The sequence below is a fragment of the Brachyistius frenatus genome, unplaced genomic scaffold, assembly GCF_029030835.1.
Source record: "Brachyistius frenatus isolate BFR_SWC_R1_liver_20210118 unplaced genomic scaffold, ASM2903083v1 Contig_29, whole genome shotgun sequence".
NCBI classification, from domain to species: domain Eukaryota; kingdom Metazoa; phylum Chordata; class Actinopteri; family Embiotocidae; genus Brachyistius; species Brachyistius frenatus.
This window is the reverse complement of record NW_027210628.1, coordinates 544236-569648: the sequence shown is the minus strand read 5'-3', so window position 1 is coordinate 569648 and position 25413 is coordinate 544236. Positions and strand designations below refer to the sequence as shown.

The 25413-nt window shown below is 41.3% G+C and overlaps 1 protein-coding gene across 9 annotated transcripts in view; it reads left to right on the top strand.

Annotated features, from left to right (window-relative positions):
- LOC138621179 (cytosolic carboxypeptidase 6-like) overlaps positions 1–25413 on the top strand; it is a 293612-nt gene that overhangs the window by 210827 nt on the left and 57372 nt on the right. Inside the window, exons 1-6 of one of the 9 annotated variants that reach the window (XM_069699017.1) lie at positions 9896–10124; positions 11275–11405; positions 12251–12737; positions 14289–14437; positions 16811–17024; positions 17224–23558. The exons of 6 other annotated variants lie outside the window; for them this stretch is intronic. In XM_069699017.1, coding sequence (XP_069555118.1) covers positions 9941–10124; positions 11275–11405; positions 12251–12737; positions 14289–14437; positions 16811–17024; positions 17224–17420 — 1362 coding nt within the window. In that variant the 5' untranslated portion in view covers positions 9896–9940 and the 3' untranslated portion in view covers positions 17421–23558. Of the gene's footprint in view, positions 1–9895; positions 10125–10289; positions 10394–11274; positions 11406–12250; positions 12738–14288; positions 14438–16810; positions 17025–17223; positions 23559–25413 lie in introns of those variants that run through there. 2 more of the 9 variants (XM_069699010.1, XM_069699011.1) reach the window with 2 other exon arrangements.

Sequence of the window (25413 nt, the reverse complement as noted above, 5' to 3'; positions counted from 1 at the left end):
AAGTGAGAGATAGGAGCCACAGGGAAGGGAGGAGGCAGGGGGGGAGTTAAGGGCAGAACCATATTGGAAATATCTTGAAAATGTTTGTCATCAAACAATTATTTAACACCTGTCTTCTCGCCTGTATGCCCGAAGGTTCATTTTTGTCAAGCCTATATTGATAATGCGCAGAGTAAATATTCCCTGTGTCGCAAATACGGTAATTTCACGCACTGTACACACAGTCAGCCATGTGTTTCATGTTTTTGCATGCACAAAAGGGGAGAGAGAGAGAGAGAGACAGTGCTAAACTCAGAGGACACTAAAATGACAGCATAGAAGCACAGACTGTGTCTGTCCTCTTTCTGAAAGGACGATATGACGAAGGCAGTAAACAGTCTGTGAACAGGCTGTGGGCTCTGAGATTATTTCTTTGTCACCAGCAGAGCCACCAGTGTTGCTGAGCACTGCTGTGGAGCAAATCCTCCTAGAGAGGACTGATTGGATTTTTGTTCCAGGGAGCCTTTTGTGTTAGCAGCATAGGGACTAGATAATAGAGGTTGATGCCACTTTGTCTCTGTGTTATGGCTGGTGGATTGAGTTTTTGGACTGTGTGTGTGTGTGTGTGTGTGTGTGTGTGTGTGTGTGTGTGTGTGTGTGTGTGTGTGTGTGTGTGTGTGTGTGTGTGTGTGTGTGTGTGTGTGTGTGTGTGTGTGTGTGTGTGTGTGTGTGTGTGTGTGTGTGTGTGTGTGTGTGTGTGTGTGTGAGTGCCAGGACATTGTCTCTCTACACAACTACCATTCTCTATTTGCAACCTACTGCGTCCACTTTGCTTTGGAGCCTTTAGGATGTTAATTATGGGAACATCTGGGCAATCTGGGGACAATATGGACACCTTTTACTACAATAAATCTTTACCATTAAACTAAGATAAATTGTTAATATGAGAAGCTGTCACTCTGCTAAATTGATTAAATGAGAATATGCAATGCTCCCAGCTGGGTAAACTGCAGTGCAGGTATGTGTACGTTGCCTGGAGACACCCCTGATGCCTTGGTCAAGGTCGTTATCAGCCTTTTCTCAGTATGTGCCTCAGTCCCTCTTTCAGATCTGTGTGTGGAGCATGTGGGCCCAACGGGTGTGTATGTCGAGTACCGTATGTATAAATAAAAAAAATATATATTATTGATTTCTGTAGGGAAAATTCTCCTTTTAATTGCCCTGCTTTCACCGGCGGCTCAGGCAGCAGGTTCAGATGCAGAGCAGCAGCCCCAGTCTTCCTCTAGAAAACTTCAGCACAGCAGACACTCATGTCCTTTCAATCCAGGAAATTCCTCAGCTCGTTATGTCTTCCCGCTGTCCTGTGTGTGTGTGTGTGTGTGTGTGTGTGTGTGTGTGTGTGTGTGTGTGTGTGTGTGTGTGTGTGTGTGTGTGTGTGTGTGTGTGTGTGTGTGTGTGTGTGTGTGTGTGTGTGTGTGTGTGTGTGTGTGTGACTTTATAATGACCTCTATTGGAGACCAAGGAATATACAGATAGATTTTTACAGGCCAATCCCAGACAACAAGCCAGTTAAAGTAGACATTCAACAGAGATGCTCACTGAAATGATAATGTTTCCCAGCACCAGTAAATTTTAACAGCAATGCTTCTTGGATTTGTTGATGTCATTTTTTTTTTTTTTTTGGGACCGTTAAAACTTTACTGATTGCACCTTTAACATCTGCTGTACCTGTCATGGGTGAGAGAACAGACGTGGACTGTTGTCAGCTTGTGTGTCTCAGGCCGTGCAGCATTCGTGGTGACTGTCTCTGAGACACATTGAGAGAAAAAACATGTTTCCGATTGCCACATCACCTGGCATCCTGCATCTGGAACGCACAGGAAATGCATGACATGTGACATACTTTTTCACAGTCAAAGCAGCCTTCCTACAAAGTGCGTATCTGACCTGGCTGAAGGATACTTGTCATAAGATATTTTGTTTTTAATTATTTTTAATGCAAAGTAAAGCATTACTCAAGAGGTATTTGACTTCTGCCTGGTTTGTGACAGGTGGAAAGGGAGCATATATGGGCATGATTACACACAAATACTATATTTTATCACAGGTTCACATAGGTTTGGGGTTTTGACTTAAACAGATGCATTTGCAGGCTGTACACATAGTTTAGATTTGCTGACACAGATGAAAAGCAGATTTTGATCTTGAATGAAAACATTAAGTAGAGTCATTGTAGAAGACGAAGAGCTCTGTGGCATAAACCAAACTTATTGTACTTTGAAGACTCAGAGCTACTTCAACTGAAATTAGCACCAACATAATAAAAGAAGAGAAAGTGATGGCATTAAAAAACAAACAAACTAACAAGATAACTACCAGCTCTTGATGTGTTTTTTCCGACACAGCAGCTGCACCAACTCTACGTATTAAGCTCCGAATCAATCTTAACCTTCTCCCAGTGTACAGTAAGCTGCAGCAGTGATTCTGTGGAGGGATTTGAGATCAGTGACCTTGCCTGTCCTTGACTGCCGTGTGTGTGTGTGTGGGCATAGGTTGGTGGTTAAATAAAGGCCGTTGGTTGTCAGAGCACTTTGCCCCTCAACATGCCCCTGCCCCTCTCATCCGGCCCATCAACACACGTCACCCCCCCCCCCCTCCCATCCCCCAGCGAGGAGCGGGTGCCTGGTTGGCGCAGGTTTTATCTGCTATTATCTGTCAGATGCTGTGCACCTGTGAGCCTGGCCGCCCCTCTGCATGACGGGCGGCTGTGGTCGCTCGTCCAATCCCAGCGGCTCCCTGCTGTCAGCCACAGCAGCAATGAGAAGTTCTCTGGCTGCCTCGGTCTCTGTCTGACAGCCGCCCTGGAGGAAAGGCTAAGAGAAGCAGAGGGAAGAGAAGGAAAAGGGGGGGGAAATACCATTAAGATGAGCTGTATTCCCACAGACCAAAGCCTGCCCACCAGCCATGTGCTGTGGCTCACCTGGCTGCCAGATAAGTGGAGATTAGAGGAGAGGAGATGGTGGAAAAGGTATTAGAGGTATAAGAAAAATTGTCTCTGAAACCCGGGGACAGCCTTGATACTTTTAGGATTTCTTGTGTCGTGTCTGACATTTGATGCCGTGGAGAAAAGGGCACGGAGACAGACAGTCCATGCTGTTATTACACAGATGTGGCAGTCTAAACTCTTTCATATATTTTTGCTTGTTTGTTCTCTGTAGTCTATTTTTCGACTCGCAACTGTATAAATTACAGTTTTGTGCGTTTCCTATCTAGTTAGCAGAGAATAACAGTCTGGTGACACTGGCTAGATCAATACAGGTCCGCAGCGGGAGGTAGAGCGGCCCTAATGAACTGAATTGACTGGTGCTGAAATATGATCAGTATTTCTCTGGTGGTCATTATGTTCCTTATGAAGAAGATCAATGTCTCCTGGGTGGATCGCTGAGTATACACAGCATGATAGCAATGCCAGCACTGATACAATTCTAAATACTTAATGAAGGATTTATTCAGAATAATGTGTGTGTTTGTGCTCCATGCGTGTCTTTCCTTCATGTGTCTCTCTCCCAGTCAAAGGTCTGTTTTTCCGACCCTGCAGCAGTAACTGATGTGCTTGTACGCGCCTGTGCTGTTCATTTCATGGGCTATCACTTTTTAAATTGGTGAATGCCTTCTTCATGGTTGATTAGTAATTCATGCAGAGCTAATTAAGAGGCATAATAAGAGAAAGTCTGGTGAGATGCCTCCAACCAAAATAGGTAAACGGTTTTACCCCGGACAGTAAACAGTTGTGATTGATCGTAGTACGGCGCTGACCACAAAAGACGTTTAGGCCTCGCTGAATCCGTCATCTTGGAACCAGACACCCATATCTTCAATTTGCTCCGTGCCACCCTGATCTTCGAGCGTCTTTCCAGATAGTTGCCTTAATGATTCCTCCGTCCTGGCAGTCTAATGCCGAGCTGCGTCGCTGTGCAGGCTCTGGTGTGTGCATGCTCGGGATGCCAACCATCATCACGCACACCTGTACCAACATCTGTCCATACTGCAGAGCGGCACAGGTGCTGCCTTTAGATTGGGTCCCTACGTGCTGTAAAGTCAACGTACACACCTGCAAACACTTGTCGAAAAGTTTTCATCATTCATCTTCTGCTCTTTTTGTCAGGATATTTATCTGTCGCACATACACACACACTGAGTAGAAGCATAAAGGGTTGTTAATTGTACCTGTTCATCCATCTGTCCGTCTGTCTGTGGGAACTCTTTATGATTCCAGGCGCAACACTGCAATGATGACGTGTGTACCCGCAGTCTAATTCCATCATCAGCATCATTACTGCTATTATCCCGTGTCTCCCTTTAATGCAGGCTAATGGATGACCAATAAAGATAGATGAGCCTGGCAGTGTGGAGCTAATAGGCAGGACATGATGTCTGGCTTCTGTCCTGACTCGAGTCTTTCGCCGATCAACTTTGATAAAACCTAGCTAAAATATTATCTGGAGTTATTCCTCAGCCTGAATGCATTGCTGTATTGTGAGCTTATTAGCATGCCAGTAGTTTCGAACAAACCAGAGCAGATTTTGTGTGCTTGACTAATTACTGAAAAAAAGAGCAGTTTGGATTTATTAGATAAATAGCAGCTGTGAATTTAATTCTCATAATGGTGAAAAATCAACACACAACGACGGGCACACGGCGTTTAACTGACATGTTTTCATTTAATTGTATTTTCAGCGTGGAAAGGTCATTTCAGACTTAATGAAATCCCTTCTGTAATTACATGCATACAGTCCTGTGTGTGTGTGTGTGTGTGTGTGTGTGTGTGTGTGTGTGTGTGTGTGTGTGTGTGTGTGTGTGTGTGTGTGTGTGTGTGTGTGTGTGTGTGTGTGTGTGTGTGTGTGTGTGTGTGTGTAGCGAGAACTTGCATTCTCAAATAATTATGAATGTTTAAGTTTGTTCATTGTTGATAAATATCCTATTCATGCTCTCTGTCCTTCAGTGATAATGTAAACATACTATTTTGTCCTTCTCCAATCCTCTTACTCTAATGAGTCAGAATCAGAATATATGATATTATACAATAAGTTCCCTCTGGTAGGCTTTTATTTTTTAAACTTGTATTCCTTATACTGGCAGAATCAAACAGACTGTACAGTAAAGCTGATAACAGTATTTTGAATTGTAGCAAATACTGAAAACACTTAAACAACAAATAAGGTCATGATCAATCAGGGGTTTGTAAAATAAATAAAAAACAGGACATTAATGTGTTGTATTTATACAGAGAAAAAACTATATTTTAACTTCGCAGCATTTTGCATTGGACCAATTTCCACCCCTTTGTTTAAGTTTCACATCTCTAATGACCTAAAGACAAGACATTACAGACTACTTTTGAGAAACATTCATTTCTGAATAAAAAATTGTTTTCTTCAATAATAGATTACAGCATGTTTAAAAAACATCTGTAATATTGAAAGCACCTAAACCTGTGTCCCTATTCCACATCAAATACTGATTCTTAGCAAGTTGTGTGTTTACAGCGTCTTTACAGTAAAAGTGACCAAATTAAACAGTTGTATTTGTATGCCTCTGCACCGAGCCATAGCCGGAGGCATTATGTTTTCTGGTTGTCCGACCACCTGTCCGTCCCGTTCTTCTGAACGCGATATCTCAAGAATGCCTCGTGGGAATTTCTCCAACTTTGGCAAAAACATTCACTTGACACCAGGGACAAACTGTTTAGATTTTGCGGGTCAAGGGTCAAGGTCACTGTGACCTCAATTTTATACATTTACGTGAACATTCCTATCTCAGGAACACCTGCATGGAATTTCTTCAAACGCAACACAATCGTTCACTTGGCCTCAAGGATGAACTGTTTAGACTTTGATGGTCAAAGTTCAAGGTCACCGTGACCTCATGTCCCTTTCGTCTGTCTGTCTTATTATGCTGAACGCAATATCTCAATGTTTGTTTTCAGGAAATTACTTTAAATTTCTTCATATTTGTCACACTGAATTTAACTCAAGAATGAACTGATAAGATTTTGGTGGCCAAAGGACAAGGTCACCATGAGTTCACATCCGTTTCCCGCTATGAACGCAATATCTCAGGAACGTCTTGAGGAAATCTCTACAAATGTGGCACAAACATGCATGCACATGAACTGCATGTACGCTACAACTTCAGTGGTTAGTGGAAGCATACAACTGCCAGGGAGTGATTCTAGATTTCGAGTGGTGGATTTTTTTTTTTTCTCTCTCCAGGATGCATTGCAAAAAGGAAATGGAGGACATTCTCACAACTGCTAAAATGAAGACAAAATTATGATGTTAAAACAGATTGCTAAACATCAAAACTAAATTCTGTGCTCTGCCAAGATTAAAGTAAAATTAACCAGCCAATTATAAGTAAAATTGGTGTATTAGTGATAAGAAAGTGTATAGGAGGCTAAATACTGTATCCACTCGGTATGAAAAATACCTTTTTCACTGCAGACATTTGGACTTGTCCCAGTCACTAATATCTTTAATAGTAAAAAAGCACAGGTGTAATAAATAAGGTTAATGATGACTGAATACCATTTACCTGAGCCGGTTGCAGGGTCATGATCCATGCTGGCACACTGTCATCGCTTCCTGTGACACCTAATAGAACAGAGACATCATTAATTTTAGCCGTTTCACCCAAATTGTCTACTGACTGTACAAAACGCTACATGACTAAAATTACAATATATTAGCTTCACGTCCAACAAAAATTAACTTCCATGGCCCAGCAAATAGATGACAACTTGGGAATTTGGGGCATACCGAAAATTTAAAGTTCTGACATTGTGAATACCACAGTAGGGGGCCATTCATATGGACCATGCTCGTGAACACGGTAAATACGACCCCATTTGAACGCAGCATCAGATGGAGTTTACTTAGGGAAAAGAGAAAACACCTGTGAAGGTTGACCATGGCAGTGTAGGGTCTCTACCAAACCATGAATATACTGTATACCTTTATTGAATGGGTGTTTAGGATATTGCTGATCATTTTTGAGATGTAACACGAACATACTCTATGTCACTACAGGAATAGATTTCCTATCATCCTTCCAGTTTATACATACAATTGTACACATTGTTTTTACTACATAAAACATGTGCACAAAACAGTAAATTAATTTAACCACTGTGATCTGGTCGAAGCCAAACATGAGCTGTAAGCTGCGCAGTGGAGCAACTGAGCAATGTGTGTTAATACCTAAATTGTGAAGATATGTACTTTCTCCGCTGTCACTCAAACAAATCTGGTGCTGGTGCTAGCAGAAAGAAACAGTTCTCTGGACTCACGATGATAATGTTTGCTGTCACTGTTTCCTCAGACGCCCAGTCAAACACAATTAAATAATGGGCAGCACTGACAATGACAACAAAATATATCAAGGGAGAGGTCATGGTTCAGTTTTGCTCAACATCAAACAGGTCATTGTGCCGTTTTAACTTTGTAAAACTCCATTCATTCTTTGAGATTCACATGTAGGTCCATCTCATTTCCCTACAGCTCAAAACCAGCTAACATTAGCTGTCTCACTTTTCAGTGAATGACTTTCAGTGTATTCAGTGGACAGAAATTTTGTATTGGGAAGGAAATGGTGCCCATTTACTCAGTTAAAAAGCCTGGGTTTACTGGGTTGTTGAAAATAATTGACACCAAGTTTGGACCACTCAGCCTCAATATTTTGTGGATGTATCGTTGTAAGGCAGGAACTAATGACTTATTTTCCTTCACAATGAATATGTTATTATTTTCACAATTAATTGATCAGTTTTTTGGTCTTCAATGTCAGAGAATGGTGAAAAATGTCAACCAGTTTTTCAAAGTGCAGCTCTAACATGTCTTGTTTTGTCTCGACAAACAGTCCACAACTAAAAGATATTGAGTTTATTATCATGGAGGACTAAAAGACTAAAAAAAAAATTACATTCAAGTAACTGGAATCAGAAAATGTTAGCATTTGCATTTTCAAAAATTCTCAAAATGATAAATGGATTACCAAAATAGTTTAATCAGCTATTAATGAACTCTATAGCACTGCCACCTTTATGTGGTATGTATTATTGTTGCACAGCTCTTTCTACTGTTTTTCATTGCATTGTTTTTAATGATAGTGATGCTTTTCTTTTGTTGGTCTTGTACATGTAGCTGTAAAGTTTTAAATATCAAAAATCAAAAATATTTTTGCATCATGTTTTATTTTCTAGACAGAGAAATCAAACAAGCTTTTGACCACAAGACAAAAAAAAAATGAAGTTCAATTCTTTAGCAATATTGCCTAGCCCTTGATGGGAGGAAAATATTTTAATGTTTAATATTATGTTGAAAAACTGTCAAATATAGTTAATTTAGAGTGATCAACTTTTGTTGTGTCCATTTTTAAGGCTCTTCTGTGAAATGTATCTTTACGAGAAAGTTTTTAAAAGTTTGACTAAACCTCTCCAGGTTGCAGGAATAACATCATGCAAGACTTTTAAAATGGAGAGGTGTTCCCTTTCAAACTTGAGCCACTTCAAAGACAGAGAGTTCCAGAAACTGAGCAGCCTTATGCTGACAAGCCCATCTTTGAGGACAGGAGAGCCATTGAACAGAAGCTTAGATTAACAGTAATCCTCTGTTCGACTTGTTCAGACGCTGCTCAAATCTCTTGTCTATCATTCTCATTCTTGTTGTAGTTAGTGAGCCCTGCCAAAGTAGCTGCACATAGATATATAAGATAACAGTGGCTCAGCCTAGAAAACTTCTAAATAACTTTCAGTCCATTTACTTTGAAAAAAAAAAAAAGTGGCAAAATGTAACAGGAATGTGGGAAATTTTGACAGTTCAACTTGGTGATTTTTCACAGGAAAGTGCAGCGAGCTGGTCTCTCAGATCAACAGCTGGCAGACGTAACCGTGCACTTGTATTGAAAACAGCCTAACAATATTGCTTCAATAACTGAAATGAAATGACTGGCAATATGTTCTGAGAGTTATTGTCATTGCTTTGTTTGTTTGTTTTGAAATGCTCTTGTGTACACGTAGCCGACTCTGGTACCGGTCATACAGTACAGTGAACAAACATCATGGGGAAGCTGGCATTTGAAACAGGCCTAATCATAACTAACTAAATGCCTGAAACTATGAAACGAAATATCAGAGAAGAAAAAAAAAAGTCTCTATAATAGTTCTGCATCAGTTCCTTTTCAATTACAGCAGCCGAAGCAGAACGAAATTGTTAGTGTCATTTATCGACTGTGGTGCCCTCCATTAGAGTAACAACTGAGAGAAATCCATCCTGTTGTATAACCACCTGGCTGTCTTACAATAACAAAGAGTTCATTTCTGTCAGCTGGCCCTAAGTGTTTCGGGCAGGATACAAAGGACGGATGAGACGTACACACCAGGAAACACGTGAAAACACACTGAGACCGGTGAAATCGAACCAGGCAGGTGAGCAACGTGGTGGCTTTTCTCACTGTAGTTCCCTGAAACAATCCCCTTTAAAGACAGCCAGAGGTAATAGGTGTCTGAACTGACAAAGGGAATGGCTTTTAAAAGTTAAAGAAATACAACTATTTTAATATTTATTTCTTCCTTTTTTTTTTTTTTTTTTTTTTTTTTACTAATAAATAAAAAGAAAATTGTGTTTCATATGTCTCCGACAACTTAATAAAAGTAGTTTTTTTGAATGCATCTGCATCTGAACATCCTTCCAGCAAAAGTTCACGTCAGGTCCATTACTCATGCCTTGATGATCTTCCCCTTGGTGATGTGGACCAGGCAAGAGCAGCCGAGCGCAGACACCATCTAAGTGTATTTTTTTTTTTTTTTTTTTTTTTTTTAATACTTTGTGAGGGGAAAAAAAAAAAAAAAAAAAAAAAAACTGTCAACCATATCCAAAGTGCAGGGACCAAAGAGAAGTAAATAATGTATGCTTTTGTCAGGTTCTTTGAAGACGATATGTGCTACGCGTTGCCCGTTTCAAGTGTGGCAGATTTGAGCCCTCTGCACGGAGCAGACTTTGATAATCAGAAGGTGTATCTGGTCCACAGAGCTGAGCAGGATGGCAGCGCAGGCCAGCCGTGCGAAGCACAGATCCTTGCCCTTGCAGGTAAGTTTCCCTCCTGCTGCAGGTTCACACTTTTTTTTTTTAATTTAATGGTCCTTTTTTTGTTGTTGTTGTTTTTGTTTTTTTGTTGTTGTTGTTGTTGCACTCTCTCTGTATGATCTAGTAACGATGATGTGCGCGATTAGCCTTCAGTCCGTGTGTGAAAGCCCGTCTCGTGTTTGCGTGTCCGACCTGTCAGGACGATCAGCTGGAGCAACAACAACCTCCTCGGCTAGCTAGGTGCGCTAGTTAGATATGCTAGCACAAGTTGGGTAGGTAGTCATGCCTCGTCGTCAACGCTGTACAGATTTTTATTTATTTATTTATTGTTTTGTTTTAACATTCAAAAGTGCCGTGCTCCACGAGCTACCGCTGTTGTTTCGGTAGAATATAACCCCGGTTGTTTGTCTAAATACGAAACGCTAGCCGCGGTTGTTTACAACACGAAGCTAACGCTGGTTAGCTCGCTTGTGTATTCGTTCCGCGTTAGCACGCTAGCGCTAAAGGTAACTGCGTGCAGACACGCAGAGCTGTCAGTCACCGCATCAACACACGGATCTGACAAGTCAGACCCGCGGTCAGTTATTTTAGAGGTTTTGCAAAGGCAGCTTCGGTGGGATGCAGTTATCTTATTTAGCCGGCTTATTATCTGCAGATCCGTGTCGGGGGGGGAGGAGGAGGGGGAGGAGGGGGTCGGGGGGGTGCTGCGGTCTTTTTATACATGCAAAGACAAACACACACACGCAGCGAGGTAACACGTCCACGTCACGACTGTTTCAGTACAACGCGTCGTGTTAATCGGGCGGAAGTGTGCAATTGATTGATGCACGTTGGCTGCAGGTAACTGTAACGTTATTTTGTCCACGATCTTGAACCGGCTTCATCGCTGATCCTCGTAGCTGTCCGGGCTGCAGGTCGGTGCTGTGAAGCCTCAGCCAGGACGACTCGTACCGCAGTCCTCTGAAAACGCTTCCTGTGTAGTTTATGGTCCGAAAGTTAGTGTAGTGAAAGCAGACTATATATATAAAGACAAAAAAACAAAACAAATAGGTTCAGTTGTTCTGTAAATACTTCTGTGACTTGATTCGTGTAACTTTTTCTTGAACTTTTTTTTTGATGAGTTTCTTCTCGCTTCTGTTTCTGGGCTTTACAGATACAGTAGAAGAATTTGAAGACAGTATAACGCAAAAGAAGATGAAAATTCCCAAGATGTCCATCAAGAATTCAGGAAACTCTATTGAGAACAATTTTGGAGAGGAGAGAATGCCGCTCAGGCATAAAAAGGTAGGATGATGAAGTAGACGCTGGTTGTTTTGGCGTTTCGACAAATAAGCCTGTGCATTTAAAGGAGAAGAAATGTGTTAAAAACTCCCCTATACTGAAAGGTGCTTATATTTATGAGAGACAACAGTAGTATGGCATATTATCACATCGTCTCTTGATCATGCTGATATATTTATATTAGTAACATCATTAAAAATGTGTTTTATGGCAAATTACAAAATAAATGACACAGTTCAAACTGTTTGAACTTTGCTGTGTCAGAGAAGATCGCCTAGTTTTATAAAATACATACATATAAGTAGTGGGAACAAAATCCCAGCTCAACACTTTTAAGTCTGGCCACATGTGCCATGTTGATCTATATACAACATCAGACTTATATTTGAATACATATATTGATGATTCCACGTCACATTTCCATAAACTTGGCTGACACCCCAAATCCCCCACGCTATTTTTACCATATGCTGGATTAACACAAATTCAGCACTCTGGACAGCTGCCCTTTCACAGACAAATCCTCTGAGCGGCTCATCAAAGAACTCAGTGACTCGTCTCCTCCCAGTTCCTATTGAGAACCACACAGTCAAAACAAAGTCTGTCTGTCATGTCATTTTTAGATTGAGGTGTGCTTTTTACATCTGTTCCCCCTTATGTTTGATCTGAATCACATTTAGTTACATTTTAAGGGCAAGTTAAATGCTGCATCAGGCCTTACCTCCAAAGTTTTCAAAGTCCAGTGTGGCACATTTATATTTAGATTGTATTCTCGATTTTCACGTTTTTACTATTCAAATTTCATTGGCTTGTTTCTTCACTGAATTGACAGTCATTATTTTCCTCAGGCCCTGTCTCAGGACCATGGACGCCCCCTTTCCAACTCCTCCAAGAGCCTGGCTGCAGTAGTGGCTCGCCTGGAGAGAAATGCAGCCAGCTCCTGTATGGAGGGCGAAGAGGACCTGGATGAGGACCGGCTGGCCGAGGAGGGAGAGGATGCCGATGACGAAGACGAGGATATGGAGGCCGAGCAACAGCAACATCATCACCAGCAGCAACAGCAGCAGCAGCAGCATTTGGAGGTGGACACGGATTGTGTGTCTGAGGTAGCTGCGGCTGTGGTTCCCAGAGTCCTGTATGAGGAGCTGGTCCACAGCTACAGGCAACAGGAGGAGGAGATGAGGAGGCTGCAGCAGGAGCTGGAGAGAACCCGCAGGCAGCTGGTGCAGCAGGCCAAGAAGCTGAAGGAATATGGCAGCTTGCTGACAGAGGTCAAAGAACTGAGGGACTTCAACAGGAGGCTGCAAGACGTACTTCTCATGAGACTGGGCAGCGGTGAGACACCAACTCCAAAGTTGATCAACAACTCAAAGGAAAAAATATTTGTTTTAAACTCCCAAAGTCAGTCTTCAGCAGTAAAATTTGGACAGCCGGACGTGAACATTTTCAGTGACACATTATAACTCGAGTGTTTACTGTATGTCTACACAACACACTAATTTGACCCCGTCTGTCCTGACGAGGATCTACAATATTTCAAGAAAAATAACAAATGGTGAAAATAATGTTATTTTACTTAAAGTGTGAACAAATAGAGGACGATGGAACCGGAATATCGCTACGCTAAGAAGAATGATTTGTGATGAAGGCCCTTGAATAATTTTCCACTCTTTTTGTATTTGTAGTCTAGATGTACATGTGTATTTACTAAAATGAAGTTATAAAAAAAATAACTAAACCAGCTCTAAACATAACTTTGAGTTTTGGTGCTTTAGTTTGGTTTGTGAGGCAGAGAGGGTCGGTGACCAGAGCAACCCTCTTAAAACAGAACAAGGTTGTGGGTTCGGCCCTTTAATTTGCACCACGAAAGAACCGATTCAGACAGAGAGGAAAATGTTCACCTCCAATTAAGACGCACTGGCATTTTAAAACTGACAGTATTTTATTACTGCACTCAAAATAATCAACGAGGCGCATGTTTGGCTTGCTAAATAGAGAGATCTTGGAATGATAGGAATTTAGTGTTTGTTTAAACCAAACTCGTCACCTTCATAAAACATAATCAGGACAGACTAAACAACTGTATCTTAATGCCCACAACAACAATGGTAACGGAAAAAAAAAAAAAAAAAAAAGAAACCTGGAGGGACTGATCTTTCACTTGTGGTGGGGTTGTAATATAAGTAGCAGGTGGAAAAGTGGCAGTTACAAAAACAATTAAGAGATAGATATAATATATTATATAATGTAGATTATAATCCAGAAAAAGGATTTTAATAGTTCCATTTCTAAAGTGGTTAAATCCAGTACAGGAAGTTGAATAAAATGCACTGTAGTTGTAAGTGTGATTAAAAGCGGTGTCATTGCCACGCGCAGCACTGTACAAACTCAAGCTTTGCCAGATGCTGGTGTTAACCTCAGACCCCCTGTAGATTTTAACAGGCGCGTGGCTACTGGCTAGACCATCTAATGGTCAGGCTAAAGATTAGAGCACCCTGGGGTGCTGTCAGGCCCGGGATGGAGTGCGCTGACCGATATTAAAACTCATCAGCTACATTGGAGCTTAGCGTGGCCGGCCACCAAGCCAGCTTAGTTACTGGGCTAAAATAACCGCCTGTCGCAAGGCACAGGGAAGCATAGGCCCAAGGCGGGAAGCAAGCAAACAAGCAGGTGGGCGCTATACCAGTGGTAAAGTCAAGAAAACCCGAGCTACACTACTATAGGGATTAGGGAACCACTTCCTGTGTACAACTACCATGTTGTTTATCGTTCCACTGTTGTATTACAGTGTATTTCAGGTTTATGAAGTTGACTGTGAGTTGATGCTGCTTAAGACTGAGGTAGATCTGCCGATACGTAATGTTAAATGTCTCCTTTGTCTCCTAGAGCCAATGCATGACAATGGCACTCAGACAATCAAGGCCGAAGTTGTTGAACCTATTGTTGAGGCCCAGGAGACGTGCCGAGAAGAAGCCAACACCAGTTCCAGCTACTCTCCCTCACCCAGAACAGTATACACCTGCAACGATGGGAAGGTACGACTTAAAATCTCTTTTGTTTGTTCCATTTTCACTTTACACTCTAGCTGACACACGATTACCTCCTTTTCAACTGTTTTGTTTTTACTAATCTGATCGCGTTTTCAGTTTATCGGCTACCAAACCTGCTACGTCATCTTTTATGGGATGTTCCCGGTCTGATTTCATCTCCATCTTTTTATTTTTTTATTTTGACACAAGTTCTTAGAAGCAAGAAATCCAAATATAAACACAAAGATCCTCCACAGTAAAATTCAAAAGTCATAACTTAAAGATGTAATAAATATCACTGTCGGGCTTTTAACATCGTCCAAGAGACACCAAATTAATCTGATGCTTTTTGATGCTGTTAAAGATTTGTTAGTAATGTTCGGTCAGTAAAACGGGCCGCTATTTTCACTTATAATTATTTATACACGTCCATCACTTCAGTTATATTTTAACTGTTATATTTGACTGAACCTCTGCTTTAAATGTTTAAACAGAGAGAGTCTTTAAACCCTCAGTTGTTCATAATCTAACTGACCCCTGTCAGCCTTTGCATTATTGGCTTTTTGCTCGTGGGTGACAGTGCAAAGTAGCCGGATTTTGCAGTAAAAGCGGCATTTCCTCTTTACCGCCCGTGAACCTGGGAACATGCTGTCACAGTTGATCAGTCCTGTCCCCCTTGCTGCCCTACCCGGGCAGGTAAACAAGGTTGAGAAGATTATTATTGTTCCTGCAAGCCCAGCCAGCATCATCAGTGTTTATTAGCCTGTTAGGGTTCTTGACTCCCCCCACTTCTGTAACTCAACCAGCGTCCTGTCTCTGATGACAGGGGGGGAATTGGTACTACAAGCTCTGGGGCCTGCAGCCACTTCAAGCGTGAAGAACACTTGCAAATTAGAACTCTCCTACATCAGGGACCTCATATTAATTATTTGCACGAGAGGAATTTAAAGTGACTGACAGGTTAGGCCCAGTGAGAGCACGAGGGCGGGAGGGTTAGAAGAGGAGGAGGAGGAGGAGAGATGGCGAGAAAGAGATAAAACAGAGCAAAGGGGAGGGGAGATGAAAACAGTCTTGTCTAACTCTGGGGCAGTAAAAAGCTTGTCTGCTGGCCGGGGGCCTAAAGCACATTAGCTGCACAGGGAAAAGCCTTTTGGATGCTTACCTAAAGACTTTACGCTGATAAGAGAGTAGAGAAGGGAAAGAGAGCCACATATGCCCCCTGTTGCAATAGCTCACCTAGAAGAGCGCAGCAGTCTGCCGAGGCTGGCAATCAGCTTGGAGGGTTTGGTGCAGGCTTATGCAACGTGCAGTGACAGTGTGTAGAGAGCCACGGGCTAAGTTCATAACGAAGGTAATCCACGCTACAAGCGGCTAGCGGTCTGAGTTTATTTACGTATCCTGGTTGGTGAAAGTGGCCCATCTTGGGATGTGCAATATGGTCTCGGGATGAGCTGGTTAAGATGTGTCCCGTCACAACTAGCTGTGATCATGTATTGTCCCAGGGATGTCACAGTACCAGAAACTGAGGCGTCGGTACCGAGGCTACTGAAAGTCCACATTTCTCTATACTATATTTGATGTTTTATCATTAGAATATTTATCTATAAATGATCTGTCTGACATTAAAGTAATAATCATTGGTAGCAAAAGCTTTTAGTGAAGCTAGAGTGGCTTAGGTGCTGTGAAAAAACACTTGGGTGGGGGGGCTGCACCCAAGGGTTATAATGGAAGGGAAATCCCTGGAAGCGGGTGGTCAGTGTCAACATCATCACGGGTAGTTTGTTTCTCTCGGTCACCCACTTGCTTCTCTCTTCCTCTCTCTTTTAGACTATTTTCGTCAACAATTAGAAAATTTAGGTGAAACATGAAAAACACTAAATGAAATTGCCGTTCCTCCTCCAAATGTGATCTGTGAACAGTCAACACTGCAAATGAAGCTGGATGCTCCAGCATTTGTTGTTCCTGTTGAACTAACAGACGAGAGCCATGTTTTTGCCCACTTTAATTTCACAGTCCCACAGGTTTGTACTTTTTGAAAAAGCTTATTTTTTAGTTCAGTGGTGTCTCATCAATTAAACATTGGGGAAACTATAATTGCATTTAATTATATCAAACATGAAGGCCTTATTCTTCTAATAGAAATAGGCAGTAAAGTGTCTGACTGAGCCAGTGTGGTTTAAAAGAGGCTGTCCTATGCAGACTACTACATTGTCTTCTGTTGCCCGATTATTAATGAAACTGGCTACATTGATCTTAGCAGGACGCCAAACTGTGTTTTCCTCACACTGTGCTGTTGACAACACATTTTATTGTGCATTAAACTGTAAATGCAGACGTTAAGTTGTGCTTTTTACAACCCTTTGTTTTACACCTCTGCAGGTCCACCTTGGTGGTGGCATCTGGGTGGAGGAGGAGAAGTGGCATCAGCTGCAGCGGACCCAGGGAGACTCCAAGTTCACAAAGAACCTAGCTGTAATGATCTGGGGCACAGAAACCCTCAAAAACCGTAGTGTCACCGGAGTGGCCACTAAAAAGAAGAAAGATGCCCTGCCCAAACCTCCACTGTCGCCCAGCAAGCTGAAAATTGTCAGAGGTAAGATCAACTTTTAAAATCCAGATTGTGAAGATCAGTTGTCGCTCAGATGGATCTTTGTAAGTGGAGTCAAGCTGGAAAACAACAGGTACAGAAAAATCTCTTTCATTCATAAAGATATATTCGTTAGACATCAAAGATAAGATGAGCAGCTCTGAATTTGATGTAGTCTGACTACTCACACTCGCTCCTTCCGCAGAGTGTCTCTACGACAGAGTGTCTCAAGAGACAGCCGACAGTGCAGAGATTACGCAGAGATTGTCCAAAGTGAACAAATATATTTGTGAAAAGATAATGGACATCAACAAGTCCATCAAGAACGAGGAGCGACGGGAGTCCAAGCTGCTCATCAGACAGACAGTCAAGATGGAGAACTTCACCTACGATGGCATATAGTGATCAACCGTCACGCCAGCGCCTTCTGCCCCCAGGTGGTCTGCAGGATGTTGAGGGGACTCGACATGGGTGGTTGGGGGATGCTGTCACCGATTCAGGAGCCGTCATATTTCTCTGACACATTGGATTGGTTTATTCTGTTGTTAAAGCAAACAAGCCCCCTTTCCGCCTCCCTTTAGACTCCCGTTTCTCAGTGCCCACTTTTCTAATTGGCTGACAGACAGCTTCACCCACCAGTTAGAAGTCGAACACATGTGAACTAGTTTGGTATGAGCTGGTATGAGTGTTTTTATACGCTTTACAGTGGAATTGGTACCGAGATACGGTTTATTGAGGTGTGTGCATATGTGTCAAAAGAGAAATTAGATGTGATTGTTCAATTAATTTATTGTTCTGTGTCAGAACACAATTTTGAGTCCTTGAACTTTTAAAAAGTAAGAGGTTATTTCCCGTGGTACAGTCTTCTGATGCTATAAGGAGGATGTTGCTAGCTTGCATTATATCTTAGACGTGTGGACGGTCGACTGTTTTGGTGATTACCCAATAACTGCTGGGGATCCGAGTGTTTGCTGATGGTACTTACTGCATATAATGGGACATCAGGGTCTCAAATGCACAAGTCTTAATTAGTTACAGCCATATTTCATTTTGCAGCAGAGATTCTCCTTCAAGAGATTAATTAGGAGTGCGTGCTCCCCCTTAAACTGTAGGTCAGTCACAACACATCCTGTTAATAAAAAGAGGGCTTACAGAGATTTAGTAGGAGGTCTGACTCTGATGTGGAGTCTATAGAGTACTGTATTTGTTTTTTTTATCTTGACCTTTTAGTTCTGAACATTTGCCATCATTGAGAGAGCACAAGAAAGGTTTTGATGGGATATTCACGTGTTACTCTTGATCAAACATGTCACTTTCAGAAAACTTGACTGTTTAGTTGTCGTGGTTACGGGCACGTTGATGCCTAGAAAGGCCTTAAATGGATTTGGCAATCACCAGGGTCCGGTATGGCCCTGGGTTTTCTAGTAAGCTGTGATTGTAAATGTATTGTAAGCTGAAGTGATGACGCTTCACCTGCACTTTGCTGTGAGAATGTAAGAGGTGGCCAGGTACTTATTTTCTGTGTGGTTCACACTGTCAGAGTTGAGCTGTGCCAACGACTGCCTGGATGAAAATCAGGGCGCAGCGCTGCTCGGTCCAGGTCATCTTCGGTTGGAAGCGGTGTTAGCTGTGGGTAAAGCTGTCTGTAACACTATTTTGCTGTTAAAGTTGTCTGGCCCTGCTGAACCCCATAATAACCCCCTCTTGTTTAAGCCACACCACTGGGAAACAAAGAAAGGTTGCTCCAGTGACAATTTCCTCTGAGCTATGCCATCAGAACTTTTAAAATGTCCTCTTTTTCCTTGTGTTTTTTTTTTTTTTCTTTCCCTTCTACCGTTGTTATATTGTTTTGATCCAAAATGGTTTGTGTGGCTGTCTGCAGGCTGGAACTAAACGCTGTGGATTGAAATCTCAACTGTGACCTAGCTGTGGCTAACTGTGAATCTGCTGCAGAGCTGCCCATCAAGCCTTTTTCCTCTTCACACTCTAGATTCTTGTTTGTCTGTTGGTTCATTTTCTCTCTGTCATTTTGTCTGTCTCAGATTTTGTTATTTCAAAAGTTCAGATCAGCCTTTTCTTAAGCTACTTTATGTTTTTGAGATATATTTGTGTACATAAACACTTCTTTTTTTCTTTTTGTTTTTCCACCAAACATGGACATTTCAATTGGTAGTCATGTTGCAGTTTCAAGGTTCTGGTCAAGTTTTGGTTTAGCTAATTGATGTTGTAATTCCATGTTACCTGTTAATTTCCTGTGTTTCTTTTCACACACACACACACACGCACACGCACACATATATATATTTTATTCTATTTTTTTTTATTATTATTGTTTTTTTTCATATGAATTGTTGGCTTTAAGCTTGATGTTGTATCCAAATGTAGATCAGTGGTGTCTACAAACTGATGAAAAAATTACCCCCTCTTAACATCTGATTTAAACAGTCTATATTACATTCAAAACATGTGATATTTGATGAACCTCACTGAGGATCTACCTGATGATCTGCCATAGTATGATAAAAAATCTGTATTGTTAAACCGTTGCGCTCCAACAGTTGAGATGCAGTAGTTAGATCGACACAAATCATTTTACATTGAATGCACTTTAAACTTTTGGGCAATTTCTTCCATCTTAAAGAAATGTATTGGCGGTATTTGTCCTTTTTTTTTTTTTTTAATGTCTTTATAGATTAAGGCCTAACAATCATTGTATTATCATGAAGCACCTTAGAACGTTTTGGTCTATTGTTTATTATGGCAAGAATGAGTTATGGGATAGAGTTTCTTTTTTTCTTTTTTTTTCCCCTGACATGCCAATGCCCCACAACAAACTACACAGATTTAATACACAACAGTAAATCTTAGAAGATTTATCCAGCGTGTTTAGAAAACCAGGTTTCCATAAGTTAAATTATGTCAAAACTGGAACCTACAACTTCACTACAGCCTCCTGAACAATATATGGCTCATTGGCTAATTGGTAAGCAACAAAACAAGAACTCTTCTGTGCAAAACAAGATTCACCAGTTGAAAGACTTTATCAAGGAAAATGTGCAAGCTGACTGGAATATGTGCTTTAACTTAATGTGTCAAGATGCTGGTTATGTATGAATATGACTTATATAAACATATTTGTGTATTTTTTACAAATGAGTGGTAAATGTAAGCCAAAGTATTGAAAGCTGAGATCAAGCTAAAGAAAGGAGGGGATGCTGTCTGAGGAATCAGCAGGGTTTGCACAAAAAAAAAAAAAAAAGGCCCATGACACAGTAATGGAGCTTCGTGAATCTTACGTCACCTGAATAGTGACATGTTATCGATATTTCTTTTGGCGGGTTTACCTAAAAATATCCCTTTTCTCAGTGTCCTTTAGTCCTTTTGGTTTTGTTTTTCCCTGTACAAAGCAACATATGAGGTTTACGTGCGCCGAAGTGTATTGAAAAAGAAAGAAAAGATTCCTGCTGTGAAAAGCAACCTTGCTGAGATTCTGACACATTGTCGTGTATTGTGTTTGTGTTTGTTTCTTTGTTGTTTGATGCCAAAAGGGGGTGTGGTTCAAATTATGCTTAAAGAAAGAGCATTGCCAGAGTTGTTACGTAATCTAAAACTTGTTTTCAAAGGCTGGTTTCCTGGAGCGCGTTTAAGCCTAATCCTTTAACTAAAACCATCTTCAGTGGATGAAAGCTGTATGGAAGTACCGTATGTTTTTAACCCAGATTTGGCTTAATCTCTATCAAACGTACCAAGGCGCTTGCAGAGGAGCAGTTTGTGTTTTAGCAGCATATTAGTAACATAGACCATTACATAACCTGGCATTGAGCCATTGGTGGATATTGTAGCTAGTTTGGCTCTTCAACACAACACCAGACCTTCCAGTACTCTCACTGTCACACTTGCGTAGTGATAGGCAGGACACATTACCTCGCTGGCTCTGTGATCCTCTTCCTGTGCCACCTCTAGTTCCTTACTCTCCTGACATTTATATGGACTAGATTTAGAAATGCACCTGTATCGAGATAATAGCAAATCCCGTCCTACTCGCTTGGTGTGTTGGCTTATGTTGTAAACACCTGTCAAAGCTTCAGAAGTGAAGGAGCTTTATGTTGCTTTTCTGACAGTTTGATTGGGAAATAGCGATCCATTTTTAGCTCCGCCGCGTGGAACAAGATAAATGGCTCCATCTCGCAGTTTTCAGAACTAAATGTGCACAAGACACATAACTGTTTGAGCCACAGATACAATTTCAAACTTACTTGGAAGTGAGAAAAACAGGAGGAACACATTGTTAGGCCTATATTTTTATTAAAGGTATCAGTAACTTTGTATACAATCCACAAACCGGTTCTACTTCATCTAACTTCACCGTCCTACCTCATTGTTACTCTGGTGTTTGTTTGTCAGTGACTGTAAACTATGTGTGTATATTAAAAAAAAAAAAAAAAAAAAAATCTATAGGAAAAGGTATACCTGGTTACTCTCAACATGTACAACATATAAAACTTGTAAAACACCTCAGTACACAATTATCATTCTTAGGAGAAAAAAAAATCAGTTTTATTACCTGCTTAAAGATGCTGCTGTAAAGGGGTGTTTGTGTGAGGGGGTCGTCTCTGAATATATATCTTCGCTCTTTGCTATGTTGTGCAGTTGATCAGTGGTTGTGTTCTGTCTCTGTATTGCATTCTGAGATTTTTACTGGTTGACGGTGCTACCAGCAAACAGTTCAAAAACTGATCTATCGGACCTCAAATGGTGCTGTTTTTCTATGTTTTTATCGTCATACAGCTATGTTTTATTCAGGTGTGTCAACCGCCACTATCCCCTCAGCTAATCAAATTCTAAGCCAAAATATTTCGCAACACCAATAACCCTGCTATTACTGTATCAACTATATGCTATCCATCCAAATATTGTAGATAGTGATTATATCCTCAGCTGTGAGTTTCAGAAGTACCTCAGAAGTTGCTGATTTTTAAATGGTTGCATCTGCTTCTAACACCTGTTGTCTCTCACTTGACATTGTCGCAGTGTATTTTCAGAAATATGCATTTTTACTGGTTAGATCAGGTTACACTATAAATAGTACATGGGTATTGGCTCACACTCAGATGACCGTTATATTGAAAGGATACCGCTGTTCACTGGTCTCATGCCAGGTTGTCATAAAGGAAATTGTGGACTGGGCAGTGTGTGCGTGACGGTAGACGAGGTCCTCAGCAAAACCCTGTTCTGTAAAGCTTGTTTTATATATAGGAGGGATTCCATTGGTAGTCCCGGATTAAGGTGGACAAATAATACCCGTTAGAAGTGAGTCTGGAAATGTGTAACCTTTCCAAAATGAAAAGGAGCCCCCTGAGAGTCTTCAAGAGTCTCCTTGATTAAGGCTTTTTGTGGAGTTTCCTGTCATGTCAGCTGGAATAATTGATTTGATCAAGTCACCACTTTTATCTGTGGTTCCCTTAATTGTCTCTCTTTGTCCCTCACTGTTATTTAAATGATCCAAATGTCATTTTCAGTGTTAGAATTATGAACTTAGTGTAGCAATGTGTTCACGATTGACTTACTGTGAGCTTGGCTTCATTCAACAAAAAGTGCATTATACTTTCTTTTACCCTGTGTGAAACCAATGGAATCTTTTCTGCGCCAAAGTGTTTGAAGTATGTATTATTTTTTTATTTTTTTTATTTTTTTTGAGGGGGAGGGATGGTCTACCTTTTAGTATGTATGTATGTATATATTTGTTGTTGTTGTGGTTGTTTTTTTTTTTTAACTCCAACCATGTTTGTGAACCTGAAATGTGCTGGCGCCTCTCTACTGTGAGTATCACGTGTGTTCATAATATACACAGCAGTTGGTTTCATGGAAGCACTTAAGCCATTCGTTGGACTGTTTTCTAGCGGTTCAACCGTACGCTTTGCTCTGGTCCAGGGAATTGACCCAGAGTGTTTTGTGTGTAATTGAATTCCTATGCAGGTGTTGAGTTACTAAACCTGGTACCACATCACTGTTGGGTGGAGGGCCGACCACAGACTTTACTGGAGAGGGTTGAATATGTCTGCATACCTTGAGATTGAGTCAAAGGGGACTATGGCGACATGACAAATCCATACAGAACTGTTAATACATTTTCACGCTCATGAAGTGAGTTGAATTAAACTGAGCTATACAGGGCTGCTTGGGTATATACACCTGTCTGTACTAGTTATAAATGCATTGCAGTAATCATTAGGGAAAGACAGGGTTCTTACTGTATGGAGTATTTCCAGTTGGTACGATAATGTGAAAATAATTTCCAGACTATTGCAGTAAATACTCTCCCACCCTACTTCAGCCTCCCAGAGGCAACCCTACATTTACAGAAAATGTTATAAGTATATGCGATAGAGAGTGTACATGTCTTTTGCTAAACCGGCCACACCTCTGCTATGCGAGCAACTCTTTGACGCTTAGCATCCTGTTCTGTGTTTTCTCTTGCTGCATTCAGGAACACCTGGTTAATGTATAGATAAACAGAAATAAATCAAGACTTTTATTCTATCAGCACAAAACCTCTTGCCTTTTTTGTCATTTCCTGCTCCTTTATGAAACTACAAGATGAGACTTGCGTTGGACTCAAAAAGCTGAGCACACTCAACAATTCTTCTTGTGTTTGTTCACTTTGTTTATTTGCCGCTCTGTGTTTTCAACGAGTTGTTTTCAGCCACGCTGGCGGTGTCATTCTGTGGATGGTGATGTCGGTCAGTTTGTCGCTCCACCGCTTCAGATTAAACTCTCTGACTTTGGTGATCCTGTGTCTATCATCTGTCAGGCCAACCAAACCAAGAAGGTTTCATTTTTATTTCTTACATCACTGTTGGAGCCATCTAGTGCAACAAAGGAACTCCAGAACGATCAGATTTTTGGACATTTTAAATCAAATATTCTGCCCCCTTGGCTGACAAATCAGCGCTATTGTTCACTGACCGATTTTCAGAAGTTAGAGGTGCTTGAGTAGTAACTTCATTTTCACTGATGCTATTTTCACCTCAATCTGTATATTTCAAAATGAAAAAAAAAATCAGGGTTAAATCTGGACAATAACATGAAGGGCGAACCTACTTCAAGCCTTAAAAGTGTTATTTTTCACACTGAAGTACCACTTAACTGAAGTCAAAAGAGTTTTTATTTTCAAATTGGTGGCCGTGTGAGCTGAATGGGTTTCATAAAACCTCAATGACCCGTAGACTAATGCACATTTCTCAGCACACAGCAACCTGGTCAACTTTTAATTTAAATGCAGAAAGTGAAATTAGAGTTTGAGTTTGTCGTACAAAAGCAGAGATTTACTTTTGCAACATGTCACCCGGGAGTCTTGACACCGCAGAGAGAGACGGAGGCAGATGAGCGGTGGAGTTATTGTCCATCGTCACAGGCTCTGCAGCCGGCTTCCGTCACCGCTAATACCCCGTTTCACTTTGCACCAACGTGGGTACTGGCACGATCGGATCGCAAGTGGCCAGCAGAAGTACAGGTGGAAACGCACTGAGATCGGATCTGCTGAGGCCGCATTCGGAGGTGGTCTGGGACACTTGTGGCCACAATCTCTTTGCAGTGGAAACACAATGTGTCTTCAATCTGCCTTGGGCCACATTTGAAGACCGGCTACTCAGCTGACGTCCTCTGAATAATGAATACAAAATAAATACAGCTTGTGTTCGTTCCGACGTGTTACCGTCACGTTACAGCGGGTTCGTTAGTTTTAGATTTTTTTTTTTTTTTTTTCATCCTTTCAATCTTTCATGTTTCAAATCTCTGTCTGCTCCTATTTTTTGTTCCCAGAAAAAACTCGTGACTGTGCTGAGCGCAGCTGAACTCCACAGAAAGCAGGAGAGTTTTATTGCAAACTCGTGCGATAAAGCAGTTTTTTTTAGCGATTTAAAACGGCAACTATTAATTCATCTGACCTTAATCTGATTTTATTGGGGCTCTGACGTTGCAGGTTCCTCTTCTTGTGCTTATTTACTTGTATATTTTTGTGAAGTAGCCTGCCCGTTCATTAGCATATAGAGCGGGGAGCTGAGATCTGATCACAAGTGGTTACTCAGGACGCATTCGGGGATGCATGAAATGCAAGGTTGGAACAGACAGCTTAAAGCTGGCCACTTGTGATCCTTTATCGCCTGCAGGCATGTTGATTCAAGGTGGAAACAGCTTCTGAGATCAGCCTCCATCACTTCTACATCCACGTCCAATTTCACCAGAGACCGCATCTAATTGTACTGTATTTGTTCATTCAGCTCCCGTGCTGATGGTCTGCTTCTGTGCCACACAACATGCCAACGATTGGATCTGGTTGTATCTAACGTGTCCCGTGTCCAAACCGTATTGCCGTATCAGCTGAGCTGCATGAGAG